This window comes from Salmo salar, chromosome 28 (genome assembly GCF_965601325.2).
Source record: "Salmo salar chromosome 28, fSalSal1, whole genome shotgun sequence".
Taxonomy (NCBI): Eukaryota; Metazoa; Chordata; class Actinopteri; order Salmoniformes; family Salmonidae; genus Salmo; species Salmo salar.
The window spans coordinates 24,875,473-24,891,335 of record NC_138318.1 but is presented as its reverse complement, the minus strand read 5'-3'; the positions used below and the strand labels follow the sequence as shown (position 1 = coordinate 24,891,335).

Below are 15,863 nucleotides of genomic sequence, written 5' to 3'. Positions count from 1 at the left end.
CATTCAAAACTGAGATTTGCAAGATAATTAGGAAAAAATGGTGATTCACAGAATGGGTACTGTGTAATAGGTTTCCTTGGGTTGGGTTTATTTCAATCCTGCCCACAGCTAGCAGTACCCAAGTAATCATCAATTTGGCGAGCAGCTGCAGACAACCTGATCGTAATGCCCGTGGTCAATTTGGTTTGACATTCGATATCCCTATCGGGCTAGTTAGGGACCATCATAAATTACACAATTTACATGGGACAATATTTACAATTGTCAATAGCTAAACATTTCAATGACTTAAAAATCTCAAACCAACTATAAATTGTAGATATTCATATACAAATATTGCAATCATTTAATGAGACAACTAAAAGGCGTGTAACATGAAAATATTGTCCCATTTACATTGTGTAATGTATTGACAGTCCCTAACTGGCCCCGGAGATAGTCTATCCAAAGTCAAACTAACTTTGCCACGGTCGCTCACCAGCCGGCTGAAGCTAATTGGCGAAAGAAGTTTGCTAGCCCTAGCTAGCCAAAGCGACATAAAGTCAAACTGACTTTGCTACGGTCGCTCACCAGCCGGCTGAAGCTAATTGGCGAAAGAAGTTTGCTAGCCCTAGCTAGCCAAGGCGACATAAAGTCAAACTAACTTTGCCACGGTCGCTCACCAGCCGGCTGAAGCTAATTGGCGAAAGAAATTTGCTAGCCCTAGCTAGCCAAGGCGACATCAAGATACAATACCTGGTTAGACTGTTTCAAGTTATCTAGATGGGTGAGTGACTGTAACGGTGTACTGTTTTGGCAGAGTGAATGTACAAACGCTTGCCACGTGAGAACACACATGCGAGAGACACCCAGATTAAACAACATCTCCAATACTCCCATTTGGCTTCAGTCATTGTTGCTGCATTTATTAATGAGCGAGCTAGAATAACGGCCAAATCAGGAAGTTCAGCTCCCTTTTAATGATAACATTTGTGTATTGTGCCATATATTCAAAGGATAAATCTGCACTAACTTAGGTTTCGCTCATTGGTTGTTCTTTCATTGCAGATATTACCATTGGTGCTTTTATGGCTGATAGTGTGGTGTTATTGAGGTGAGTGGTTGTATTGTTGAAGTTGGAATGTAATATATTTTGGTGTTACACGAACAGTGGCTTTGTTTCACTGTCCATACCTGCATACCACTTTGAATGTGTGCACAATACATGGTTTTATTCTAAGAGTTAACCTATGCTTGTGTAGATATTGGAACAGAGCAGTATATACGCATACAGTGGAACAGAGTATGTTTTTCATCACAGAAAGACATTAATGCCAAGCTGTGTCCACTGCAGTACCATGTTCAACATGTTGTATTGGTTGTAGGTCCATTGACACCACGTTATATTGTACTGGTTGTAAGTCCATTGACACCATGTTGTATTGTACTGGTTGTAGGTCCATTGACACCACGTTATATTGTACTGGTTGTAAGTCCATTGACACCATGTTGTATTGTACTGGTTGTAGGTCCATTGACACCACGTTATATTGTACTGGTTGTAGGTCCATTGACACCACGTTATATTGTACTGGTTGTAAGTCCATTGACACCATGTTGTATTGTACTGGTTGTAGGTCCATTGACACCATGTTGTATTGTACTGGTTGTAGGTCCATTGACACCATGTTGTATTGTACTGGTTGTAGGTCCATTGACACCATGTTGTATTGTACTGGTTGTAGGTCCATTGACACCATGTTGTATTGTACTGGTTGTAGGTCCATTGACACCATGTTGTATTGTACTGGTTGTAGGTCCATTGACACCATGTTGTATTGTACTGGTTGTAGGTCCATTGACACCATGTTGTATTGTACTGGTTGTAGGTCCATTGACACCACGTTGTGTTTGGTCTCTAGGTCCCGACCGGTGATCACTGTGGACGTGTCCATCTACCTGCCTGTCTCCATCAACATCTCTGTTCCTCAGTGTCACGAGGGACCACAGCACCTCAACTGTTTCAACGCTACAGTCTGCCTGATCTTCAGAGGAAAACACCTGCCGGGACAGATAGGTGAGCACAACTACAGCATAACTATAGCAGACACAAAATAATGTACAACTCACTTAAGTTGATAGAGTGGTATGTTTGAAATGGTACCCCTCATATGCCTTGTTTTAGTAGTTAGAACTAGTAGATTATATTGTAGTGGATTATTCAGAGCGATTTGTGAATGTGCCACTGAATTGTGTCATTCCATGATGTAGTCTTTGGCCAATGGATGCTGCCTATGGTTGTGGTTCTCCTTCAGTCTACTGGTCTAGTCTGGTTATAATCCAGCCAATAGGTGTTGAATGTTTAGGTGTGGTCCTGGTTGGTTGTTTAGGTCTGGTCATGGTGTTCTGAGTGTTCAGTGTTTGGTCATGGTTATCGTTTGACTCTTTAGGTGTGTTCATGATTGATGGTTGTTTGGGTGTGGCCACAGTTGGGTGTGGTCGTGTTAAGCACCCCCCCAGGACAGGGAAGTAGCCTGCTGTTTCATTACATAATGAGGAGCAGGTCCAGGGCCAGGCGTAACAGGAGGAATAAGGGTTCTCTGTTCTCTTCGGTTTGACTGTTTGGCATGACCAGTGGAAAGTAGTTCTGCACTGCAGCACCTCGTGTCTTTCTGTTTGGTGATGACGCCCGGTTGTGCGTGTGCGTGTGTGCGTGTGCGTGTGTGCGTGTGTGTGTGTGTGCGTGTGTGTGTGTGCGTGTGTGTGTGTGCGTGTGTGTGTGTGTGTTTCTGTTCTGTTTGGTAAAAATGTCTGGGCCGGTAATGAACACTCAACGCCCCTTTCCGCCTGACAGGGTGAGGTCATGGAAGGCACCCCCTCACAAACACACACACGCAAACATGCATGCACATACACACAAACCATGGCGCAAGCACCACACCGAGATGCACACACACATACACACCGAGATGCACAAATTCACAGACCCACACACAGTACATTTACATTTTTGTATATTATTTTTATAACTGGGAATAAAGTGACAGATAATAAACAGTAGCAGCAGTGTATGTGATGAGTCAAAAATGTTAGTGCAAAAAGTGTCAATGCAGATAGTTAAATAGTTAACCAAATAGATACCTAGACTAACTATTTATCAGTCTTATGGTTTGGGGGTAGAAGCTGTTCAGGGTCCTGTTGGTTCCAGACTTGGTGCATCGGTGCCCCTTGCCATGCGGTAGCAGAGAGAAAAGTCTATGGGTGTTTCCAAAATGCATACTACCGTACTCCACATACTCAAGTGCATTTTCTGAGGACGTTCTCTAGAATACGTTCTTGTGAGGATGAGAGTGTGGCGAACGCATAAAACATTTCATTTGAGAAGCCCTACCCCTACTGTATTACCTCGCGCTGCATCTCCCCATTCACTGAACCTTATTCCATCCAGGACAATGGCAACAATAGAGACGAAACATAGACTAAGCAAATGTTTTATTTCATAATTATCATCGTAATCTAGCCAGCTAGCTAGTTAAACAGGCAAAAATGACCTAAAACTATTGTTATGCAAGGTATATGTCAATTCTTTGTGGCTAGCTAGTTAGCCAGTTAGCCATATTGACTTACTATGGACTTACCTATTCACTAAACCTCCCTTCTTCTAGCCAGGACAATGGCAATAAAGCCGAAAGAAGATATGAAGTAAAACGTTTGCTTTGTGTATAACTGGCTGGCTATATGTGAATCATAATAATGTAGCTAACCAGATAGTATAACTGGCAAAAACGACCTAAAACCAATGTTATCCAAAGTAGATGTTAATTCTTTTTTGGTAGCTAGCTAACAGTCCTTTGTGGCTATCTGGCTAGCTAACATTAGCAGCTAGCCTGTTAGTGCTATTGACTTACTATGGTCTTACAACCTACACACTCTACAGTGTGTATTGTAGGCAGGTAAACATGCCAAAATTAACACAGCATGTATTTATTAACGTAGCAAGATAAAATATTGTAGTCAGGCAACATATGAGAAGTGAATAGGCAACATTTTATTCCGAAGTCGGAGTGTATTTTCTCTCGCTTCAGTTGAAATAATGTCCACCATTGATTTAAAAAAAAACGATTGCATCAGTTTTACATGGTTGCTTCATATTTCTTTGCATACTTTCCGTTGAAGCGTGCATCAATGCATGCTTCAAAATATGTACATGTAAATGCTCCATTTCGCATACTTTGATTTGGACTTATACTCCGACCCTCTCATGCTTCAATTCGCGTGCTCAGAGCACGGTAATATGCATTTTGAGAAACAATCTATGACTTGGGAGGCTGGACTCTATTACAATTTTTAGGGCCTTCCTCTGAGATTGCCTCGTAGAGAGATTGCCTCATCTGTGGATCTGTTGGGGCGTTATGCAAATTGGAGTAGGTCCAGGTGTCTGGAATGATTGTGTTGATGTGAGTAATGACCAGCCTTTCAAAGCATTTCATGACTACAGATGTGAGAGCTACAGGGCGATAGTCATCTAGACAGGTTACCTTAGTGTTCTTGGGCACAGGAACTATGGTGGTCTGCCTGAAACATGTAGACTGGGTCAGGGAGAGGTTGAAAATGTCAGTGAAGATACTTACCAGCTGGTCAGCGCATGCTCTGAGTACGCGTCCTGGTAATCCGTCTGGCCCCACTGCCTTGTGAATGTTAACCTGTTTAAAGGCCTTACTCACATCGGCTATGGAGTGCGTGATCACTCAGTCGTCCAGAACAGCTGGTGCTCTCACGCATGGTTCAGTGTTGCTTGCCTCAAAGCTAGCATAGACGGCATTTAGCTTGTTTGGTAGACTCATCACTGGGCAGCTCGTGGCTGGGTTTCCCTTTGTAATCTGTGTTAGTTTGCAAGCCCTGCCAAATCCGACAAGCATCAGAGCCAGTGTAGTAGGATTTGATCTTAATCCTGTATTCACCCTTTGCCTGTTTGATGATTTGTCAGAGGGTGTAGCGGGATTTCTTATAAGCATCCAGGTTAGTGTCCCGCTCCCTGAAAGCGGTAGCTCTAGCCTTAAACTCAGTGCAGATGTTGCCTGTAATCCATGGCTTTTGGTTGGGATATGTACGTTTGGTCAGTGTGGGGACGATGTCGTTGATGCACTTATTAATGAAGCCGGTGAATAATGTGGTAAACTCCTCAATGTTATCAGTCTGTGCTAGCGAAACAGTCCTGTAGCTTAGCATCCACTTCATTGGACCACTTCCGTGTTGAGCGCGCCACTGGTTCTTCCTGTTTGAGATTTTGCTTGTTAGCAGGAATCAGGAGGATAGTGTTATGGTCAGATTTGCCAAATGGAGGGCGAGAGAGAGGGAGAGCTTTGTATGCATCTCTGTGTGTGGAGTAAAGGTGCCTTGCTTTGCCTCTAGTTGCACAGGTGACATGCTGGTAGAAATTAGGTAAAGCAGATTTCAGTTTTCCTCCATTAAATCACCGGCTACTAGGAGCACCACTTTTTGGATGAGCATTTTCTTGTTTGCTAATGGCCCTATACAGCTCTTTGAGTGCGGTCTTGGTGATAGCATCGGTTTGTGGTGGTAAATAGACAGATACAAAAATTATAGATAACTCTTGGTAAATAGAATGCCTCATGATAAACCATACTAACTCCGGCGAGAAGAACCTTGAGACTTCCTTAACATTAGAGATTGCGCACCAGCTGTTGATAACGAAGATACAAACACCACTCCCGTTGAGCTTACCCGACGCTGCCGTTCTGTCCTGCCGATTCATAGAAAAACCAGCTGGAATATTATCCATCTCCTTGTTCAGCCAAGTTTCAGAGAAACATAGGTAATTACAGTTCTTCAGATCCCGTTGATAGGATAGTCTCAAACAGAGTTTGTTCGGTTTGTTCTCCAATGATTGTAGAATAGAACAGAGAGTAGAAGCAGATCATTTACTCTCCACCGTAGCTTCATCAGGGTACCTGAACATCAGGGATTAGGGCCTGGTCTGGGGTGAGCAGTATGTCCTGTGCCGCCGACTCATTGAAGTAGAAATCTTCATCCAAATCAAGGCTGTTGATCACTGTTCGGATGTCCAGAAGCTCTTTTCAGTCAGATGGCGGAAACATTATTTACGAAAAAAGTTAAGATCAGCTCCAAAGAACACACAAAATAGTAGAATTGGTCAGGTACCCGTTAAACGGCCGCTATACATTCCAGCTTCATTTCCTGTGTGTGTGCGTGCATGTCTGGTAGTGAGACATGATGACATCTCCAACTAAGGCTTGAACTGACTGGGGCTGTGGCAGTCACGAAATTTCGTCAGCCGGTGATTGTCAAGCAAATAACTGTCGGTCTCACGGTAATTGACAGTTAATTAACATAAACACATGTAGCATCTCCTGGCTTCCACACATAGCCTACAAACCATTTTAAAAAGTGTAATAAATCCATGTAATATAGCCTACACCTTCACAATAAGTACTTGATAATGCCTCGAATTTCACAGCGGCATCCCCTTTGTGGCTGTAATGCACCCCAAAAAAACATGCCTTTTGTGGCCCGGAGTGCTGCGTTGTGTTCTTCTTCCTTAGTGTGCTGTGCAATCCGATGCGCCTCTCACTCATATGGCTCTCTGTCACATGATCAGGTCTTTCTCACAGGCTACAAGTGAAGACAGACACATCGGGGACGCAACTGCGCAAGTCCTTATCCACTTCCAAGGTGCATATTGAAGCTATTTGAAGAACTGTCCACATTTACTTTTCGTCAGCCAACAGGATGAGTAGGCCTAACGAACAGCAAAAGCACTAGCTTATGTCAATCTACTATCTCCCATAGTACAAAAGTCAACCTATTCTGTGCGAGAAATAAATATTCCAAACATAGTCTGGGACAGATAGATCCCAAATGACTACAACCACAAGCATCCCAAAAACTTTTTTATGCAATGTGGCTGCAATAACGGATCAGAACGTTTAGCTTAAAATGTTGATAAACTACTAAGCTATTTCTTCACATTATAAGCACAGCAATGAGCACATGGTAGTAGGCTATAAGCGTAAATGTTCCATTAGCGGAAAACAACATTATCAAAAGTGATCGCAAATGCAATTATGCATGTAATGCTTTTATTATAAAGGTGCATTTTTATGGTGAAAATTATCTTTCCCAAACTTGAAACTCACGCGCTGCTTATATATGCCAGTTATTATTCTGCTACAAGACCATGGTGCTTGCCTACGGAGCTGTGAGGGGAACGGCACCTCCGTACCTTCAGGCTCTGATCAGGCCCTACACCCAGACAAGGGCACTGCGTTCATCCACCTCTGGCCTGCTGGCCCCCCTACCTCTGCGGAAGCACAGTTCCCGCTCAGCCCAGTCAAAACTGTTCGCTGCTCTGGCACCCCAATGGTGGAACAAGCTCCCTCACGATGCCAGGACAGCGGAGTCAATCACCACCTTCCGGAGACACCTGAAACCCCACCTCTTTAAGGAATACCTGGGATAGGATATAGTAATCCCCCCCCCCCAAAAAAAAGATATAGATGTACTATTGTAAAGTGGTTGTTCCACTGGATATCAGGTGAATGCACCAATTTGTAAGTCGCTCTGGATAAGAGTGTCTTCTAAATGACGTAAATGTATTAATATGCTTAATTAATGTGCTTAATTTACTTTAGTTGTGATACAAACCTTATTAAAACATATAGGCCTATGGGCTAGGCTACATGAGGTGTGCGACTACGATTAGATAAAGTCGCCAAAAAAAGGCATTGTTTCTTACGCTGGGCATCATTCCCAAGTGATAATATATAATTCAAAAGTGATTGTCACCCATCAAACTATTCTTGATTTAATCTTGTCTTTACATATATTATTTAGTATATGTGTGACATTTGTTCTAATTTAGAATGGACCATTATCATGTACCTGTATCGAAACGAGGCAGTGGGAAAAAATACATATCATCTATGCACTTAAATAGCGAATGGAGGGTGCTTTTTCCCGTGGTTTATTTTCATGCCAGCCAGGTAGGCTATACTCCTGTTGTAAATATAAGCAATGTGCTTAATATTAGGAAAGTTGAGAAATAAATATAGTAGGCCTAGCCTATAGAAAGCTGATGGGATCCTCCTCTTTTTATTAGCGGCCATCACTCTGTTTTCTCCCGCAATTACATAGCCTATAGAAATGTTGCGTAACATGAGCTCATGGGCTGTCATGAAGTGTTTGATTAGATTTTCGAATACATGTGCATTGATGTCAAGAGTGATTAGAGGGACAATAGTGCTGAGTCTATTGTAGTTAGCAAGTTTGGTAGGCTACTAATGACCAGCAGCAGCATCAGAGCTTGGAGAAGCTTAATTACAGTGACTATACAGTCATGTGGAATTTGACTGCCTTCATGACACGTGACCGCCAGTGTGGCAGTAATACGTCACCGCATCAGCCCTAGAGCTGACTAAGATCCACCTTGGATCGAAACATTGTCACTATTAAAAGGTGCTATTAGGAGCCTTACATTGCCTCTCTAACTAACACATGTGGGCCTCTCTCTCCCCTATGTTTGACTGTATGAATATGTCTTATTCAGACTGTGTGAAGTGAAACATGACTTAGCTTTAACTAACCCATGATTCCCACTCTCTCTCCTCTTCCCCCAGAGTTGCTGTATAACCTGACAGCTGATGTGGATAAGAGACAGAGGAGCCAGCCTTCTAGAGTGTACTTGGTTCAGAACGGAGCCCAGATGAGCTCTGTGAGCAACGAGCTCAGTCTGGACATCAACACAGTGGAGTGCCAACAGTACACTGCATACGTTAAGGTGAGTTCCTAGACCTCAGTCATATGAGGGAGTCAGTCATATAGCTTTCACCTGGATTCACCTGATCAGTCTTTGTCTTGGAAAGAGCTGGTGTTCCTAATGTTTTGTACACTCAGTGTAGCAAAATGCTTGTGTTTCTAGCTCTGACAGCGCAGTAATATCTAACAAGTAATATCTAACAATTTCACAACATATACCCAATACACAGAAATCTAAGTAAAGGAATGGAATTAAGAATATATAAATATATGGACGAGCAATGTCAGAACGGCATAGACTAAGATACAGTAGAATAGAATACAGTATATACATATGATTAATGCAAAATATGTAAACATTATTAAAGTGACTAGTGTTCCATTTATGGCCAGTGATTTTCAAGTCTATGTATATAGGCAGCAGCCTCTGATGTGCTAGAGATGGCTATTTAACAGAAGCTGCTATTCAGTCTTTCTGTCCCAGCTTTGATGCACCTGTACTGACCTCGCCTTCTGGATGATAGCGGGGTGAACAGGCAGTGGCTCGGGTGGTTGTTGTCCTTGATGTGTGTGGTTGCGTGTGTTTGACAGTTCAACAGTCTGTTTGAGTGGTATTTGACTGTAGCCTGCTGGGTCAGGTCAAAGGTGACAGGCAGGCGGTCATAATGGTTCATAAAACCACTGTTTACTTTCAGACTGTGCTGTCATCTCCAAATGGGTAGAAACCATAGACATTGGAACCAGTTGATAGTAATAGCGCTGACGTCATCCACGTATTCTTAGGGAAAACTCCCGATGGCGCATGAAGCCGGAAGTATTTGAATTTGAAGCGCTTAAAGGATCATGGCCGATGTAGTCGTTTTCATCCTGCCTGAGAGAGTAAACCCAATGCTGCAAGATGACGTCGCCATCAATAACGGAAGCCTTGGACATAAACAGTCGAAAACCAACCGATCACAACGCGGTTAGGCTAGATTGGATTTATATATAAATTAGACAATTATTTTATCTTGATTCTGTATTTTTATATAATTGTAGGCTATCTTTATCATTTGTGCAACCGCTCTGTCATCCTCCATTCTCCGCTCTGTCATCCTCCATTCTCCGCTCTGTCATCCTCCGTTCTCCGCTCTGTCATCCTCCGTTCTCCGCTCTGTCATCCTCTGTTCTCCGCTCTGTCATCCTCCGTTCTCCGCTCTGTCATCTTCTGTCATCCTCCGTTCTCCGCTCTGTCATCCTCCGTTCTCCGCTCTGTCATCCTCCGTTCTCCGCTCTGTCATCCTCCGTTCTCCGCTCTGTCGTCCTCTGGCAGCCCCATAGACATTGGTCAGCCACTCCATCTACTCTTGACAGGCTTGTTGACTCCGCGCTCTCATCTGGATAGCACACCACACCCCCTTAGGTGCACATGTAAAGAGCGTGCCTGAGGGCACGAGCATCCTCGTAGCCTGCCAACCCGTGATTGGTCTGTGTCAGCATGTGGTCCTGTGTGATGACAAATGTAGTAGTCAGAATGGATCACTATTTCATTAAATATCTTGAACTTTAAAATAATTCACCGTGGGGATCGAACTTGATCATAATTTAAAAGAAATGGAGCCCAAAATGGCAGGCTCCCCCAAAAAATGTGCCGTTCTGGTGATCGTAATTTACATAGGCATTCTAAGGCAGACTATGGCTTTTGGCACCGCTAGGTTGATACGCAGTAGCCGAACAGCAGAGCTTGTGACTTCACGCTCCAGATGGACAGAGGGGGCCTTGTAGAAACAGGAGGCAGAAAACTAATCCATTACACAGACAACATAGCTAAGTAGCTAAGGTGCAGGGAAATATGTGACTTAAACTGGAGAAAGAACCCTCCGCACTCACTGTTGAACCATGCCAATTTCAGTCATTTAATTTCCAAGCTTTCTGTCACAGTAGTAGACCTTTGTCACTATTCTCAGATAGTGTAGCCTAGACCTCTAACAAAGCCTATTTTTAAACTAAGTTTTAACGACTGCAATTCGCATGGATCTTAATGTGCAGACGAAAGCTTCTTGTACTCAGTAAAAACAGTAGACAGACGCTCCATTGTCACTTCATAAGTAGTTAGTTACTTTATGGTAGCCAGCTGATTCAGAAGCGGCAATAGATCGGACCTATGTCCTGAGCTCTGAGGGCGTCCATTTATGTCTCACCTCCTGCTAATGGGGACCAGAGGTCCCACCCCACACGGAGCCTGATCATTTTACTGGCATTCTTTACAGTGGACCCCAGGCTCATTTCTCCCTGGGAGGCTGAGCCCGACTGAACTATGCAGTGAAAGGATCTGTCATTATAATGCTAGCCTTCTCTTCATCTCTCTTTCTCCCCCCCCAAACAGCCCAGGGTTCAAACACCATTCAAAAACTCTCATGCTTTATCTGTGCTTGCCTGGTTTAATTATCCAATAGAATAGTACCCAAAACTGCAAACCCCGCCCATCTGGCACTCCAGGCAGGCTAAAGCAAACACTCAAAGTATTTAAAAGATCCCTGAACCCAGGGCTTCTACCCACCCATACAGCCCTGTGATAAGTATACTTAAGTGATAATGCCTGAGAAGCCAGTGTTTGGAGGATATATTGGCACGGGTGTTGTTTAGTATATCCTCCAATATATCCTCCAAACACCGGCTTCGATGGCATTATCACTTTTATACAACGGGTTACCAACATATTCAAATAATGATTGACATATTTTTATTTAAAATGTTATTTTATTGAATTTGTCATACTATTTCATCCTTCCACAAGATATAGTCCCGAAACAAATCTAGGGTTGCTACCCAAGCCGGCTGGTCATTCGTTCTATCGGTTCGGTTGCCAGAAACGCGACTGTGTCTGGTCTGTGTCTGTTCTGTGTCTATGGACGTGACCCAGTCGTTCAGTCTTTTTGTTCTGTGTCTATGGACGTGACCCAGTCGTTCAGTCTTTTTGTTCTGTGTCTATGGACGTGACCCAGTCGTTCAGTCTTTTTGTTTTGTGTCTATGGACCTGACCCAGTCGTTCAGTCTTTTTGTTCTGTGTCTATGGACCTGACCCAGTCGTTCAGTCTTTTTGTTCTGTGTCTATGGACCTGACCCAGTCGTTCAGTCTTTTTGTTCTGTGTCTATGGACCTGACCCAGTCGTTCAGTCTTTTTGTTCTGTGTCTATGGACCTGACCCAGTCGTTCAGTCTTTTTGTTGTGTGACTATGGACCTGACCCAGTCGTTCAGTCTTTTTGTTCTGTGTCTATAGTCGTTCGTTCTAAATGTTCCATTGCCATACTGGCTGGCAACGTTCTTATCCCTTATTTGCTAGCTAGCTAACTACGGCTAACAGTCACGTCAAAAATGGCAGCCATAATAACAGCAAGGTAGTTGTATTTGCATTTGTTTGAGCTGTTTTCTAGAGACATTTATTTAGATACATCCATGACAATGAGCTAATGAGGCGCGATTTCGCCTAGCATAGAAAATGTGTTCTCTCGTCAGGACACTGTTGTTCCGAGGCACTAGCCAACAACACAGCTAACACAATCACTTCAAACTGGAAAGACCACAAACTACCTGCACTTCGTTTCATTTGACCTTTTTTCAATTTATGCCAGCTGATTCATGATTTCGAATGGTTGAGAAAAGCTGCCTGTCTGTCTTGTCGCGACTCCCGACACGTTCATCACTATGGGACAGCTAGAGATCGAATTTCAATATTGAAACAATGTTGCAGACAGCAAGGTTTATACAAACCTTCGCTGTTGAAAACTAAATATTACTCTAAAAGAAAAGAGATAATGGCTAGTGAGATAATGGCTAGATGCTTTTTATAGTGGAGATCAAGTTTATACATTGCTTGGCTGGGCTGATACAGTGGATTGTGCAGTCAGATGGAACAGAGTAAATAGGCATTTTAACGTCATAGATTTAGCCAGTGGTAACTTGTGGAATAGACACTGGCTGGAATGCGCTTTTAACAAATCAGCATTCAGGATTAGACCCACCCGTTATATAAATCACAACATTGCACAGAACAGTTGTAACAATAATAATCCTCATTCATCATACTGGGTAATGTGTGAGGCTGAGGCTTCGTATTCTGTTGCATTCTGTTCTTTTAACTTAAGACACACAACTTAGTCATGTCATATGTGAGGCTTTCAACGACACATAATAACACAGTTATCGAGCCTTAAACAATGAAAAGTTATGTTTATTCATCCGATCTATCAAGTGAAGTGGGGATCATTTTGTGGAGTCAGTGGTACTCCTAGATGAGTGATATAGTAGGCATTGATACTTAGACACTTAGGGTTGCCTTTTCTAATTTAACACTGTAATCAGACAGAGCATAAACTGTTAGCTTCAACTGTGTAAATTGTAGGTATGCAATAAGAAGTATTGTATTGTTAATTCCCAAAATAAACATGTTCAACATCAATACAGCAATATCTCTATTTTTGCATCCAAAAAGGCACCAGATTCCCTTTACAGTGCACTCATTTTGACTAAAGCCCTATGTGGGGCCCTAAGTGCACTATAAAGGGAATAGGGTGCCATTTGGGACGCAACCTCTGTTTCTGGGTGGGCAGTAGTGTACTCTAGATTAGCTTTGACATCTGTTGTGTGCCACGTACGTAACTAACTGATTTAATGTACTAGCAGGGATAAACACTCTTCCAGTAATACTGAGAGTGGGATTCATCAGGCCAGAACCACATGTCATGATAGAGTTGAGCTGTGTAGTAGAATAGAACAGAACTTTGTTTAAAAACACTGGCAATGTACAATTGTTTGATTACCCAGAGATGAGAGGAACACTTATTCTGCTTTGTGGAGTTAAATAGTGTTAAAAATCTGGTGCCAAAATTACACTTCCAAAATAACCTCTTGAATATAGCATTATTTCTAGTCAATGAATTACTATTCAAAAGTGTGACATATTGTTATAACTTCCAATATAACCTTTTGTATTTCACTTTCTGTGACATTTATTTTTGTATTACATTTTTTTATTAGTTTCGCTTGACACCTTTTTAACATATTTTTCACACAACATTCACACACAGGCACACACACACATGCATATTCATACACACACACACACACACTCTTACATATTTTGTGTGAAGAAATGTTGAGTCTGAATTAGCTTATTGTAGGTTTAAAGAGGAGTGTGTAGGCTCAGCCCATGTGACCATGAGGTGTCTGGTAGTGTAGCTGATTAGTAGTGGTTATTGATGGATTGAAGGGGTATATTTTCCTGACTTTGTTGTGTGGGGTAAGGAACACAGATGTGTGAACAAGGAATAGACACTGCTTCTATACAGTTCTATAGATTAGTTAAATAAATGTTACATTTAAAATACATTTAAGTCACCACCACAAGCCAACCAACGAATCAGTGCACTCACTCATCTTCGCTAGCTCAGAATCCCGCACAAGTAGAATTCCAACCTAATCACACCAGACTGCTTAGACTACTAGAGTGATCATGGCTTTCAGTCTGACCTTTTATATACTGTACATATGATTGAGGGAAATAGAGGGGAGAAAAATATTATAGTATAGAGATTATAGGGATTACACACTTGAATCTAATCCTCTAAATGTTTGTTTGTGACTCTGAGAAAAGACTGGAGAGAGAGATGCCCATCCTATCATTTATCTTGCTAAAGTGTCTGCCCACATGAGCCAGGCCTTCTATTTGCTGGCTGAGGTATGCTAATGGAAAACAGCTGGTGCCCATCTGCATCCTCTGGGAGACCCTGCCTCATACACATATGGCTAAAACACAGGATCCCACTATTAGAGGTTAACGTCACAGCAGGGTGGTGTCGTGTCAAATGGAACTGGTTGGGTGGGTGTGTGAACTCCACCACGCTGTCTGTCGCTGGCTCCAGTGGGTGATGCAATGGAAAACCTAGCTGTGTTTGGGGTTGACTGACTGGCTCTGACCATGCCTGGTGTATGACTGGTAGGGGTAGCAGTCCATGTCATGAGCTATTTTAAGATATTTAAGTTGCTTGTACAGTACTGTATCTCGGCAAGACCGTCCATGGATAGACATGGCAGTTTATCAATCCTGCTCTGTAAAAAAACAAAGACGTTATTTCTGTTTCAGTTATGAGCCTGACCATTATTATAATGGCTGTTCATTCACTGCTATAAATAGATTCTGGGGAATGTTGGCACAAGCCAAAGGACAAAGGAAAAACAGATTATTTTACACAGATGGACCTGATTTGGATTAATCAGTTGATCAATTCATCTTCAGGCTAACTTTCTGATGTAACTTGTTATGGACAGTGTACACATGGACTAAGAAAGATTAGAAACCACAGGGCAATTCTTCACAACCCTACATCTGAGGCAGATATCAGGAATGACCACTCACTCAGGAAATCACACAATATTATGGAGTGCGAGTTAAATAATAGTGAAATCATAACATGTTTTTTCTGAAGCAATTCCTGAAATGATATATGTCTTTCATGTTGATAATTTGAAACATGTTTTGGTTGGCGGGGGAACGGCTGTGGAACGGCATACCAGACCTCCAGATGGACTTTGTTTGGTTATTTTTAGCTAAATAAACTACACACTGCATTTACCTCAGTCATACCTCACATTCTAGAGAGGGAAAACAGGGTTGTTATAATGATGAATGCTGAATGATGTGGGTGCTTGAAATAAGCAGTAGGGTCCAGGAGGCTGTGTATACTTGAGTGATTTCAAGAGCTGAGAGCTATAGAAAAACACCCATATTATTCTCTACCCTTCATTTTCAAGTCTCACGTTCAGGCATTTTCGTGCAATTGGCACATTATCTCTTTGTTTATTGTATCTCAGCTGACTGTACACCACCAGACACCCTTGAAAATGAATCGTGAAATAGCTTGCAGGTTTGGCTCAGTATTCATCTACTTTTTGTATCTGGATATTATACTAAAGCTTAAGCACTCGTTGTCTTCAAGGACAGAGCTGGAAAATCATATATTGTACTTTTAAACTTTTGACAGTTAGTCTAACTTTTTGTGATATGCCCATCAACTACCAATCTAGCATAGAAATAAAATGACTGGAACGG

General features: G+C 42.3%; 1 protein-coding gene across 1 annotated transcript in view; it reads left to right on the top strand.

Annotated features, from left to right (window-relative positions):
• itga9 (integrin, alpha 9) overlaps nucleotides 1-15,863 on the top strand; it is a 138,719-nt gene that overhangs the window by 55,741 nt on the left and 67,115 nt on the right. Inside the window, exons 13-15 of the mRNA XM_014180007.3 lie at nucleotides 1,048-1,093; nucleotides 1,902-2,056; nucleotides 8,637-8,797. Of these exons, the coding sequence (XP_014035482.1) occupies nucleotides 1,048-1,093; nucleotides 1,902-2,056; nucleotides 8,637-8,797 (362 nt within the window). The remainder of the gene's footprint in view (nucleotides 1-1,047; nucleotides 1,094-1,901; nucleotides 2,057-8,636; nucleotides 8,798-15,863) is intronic.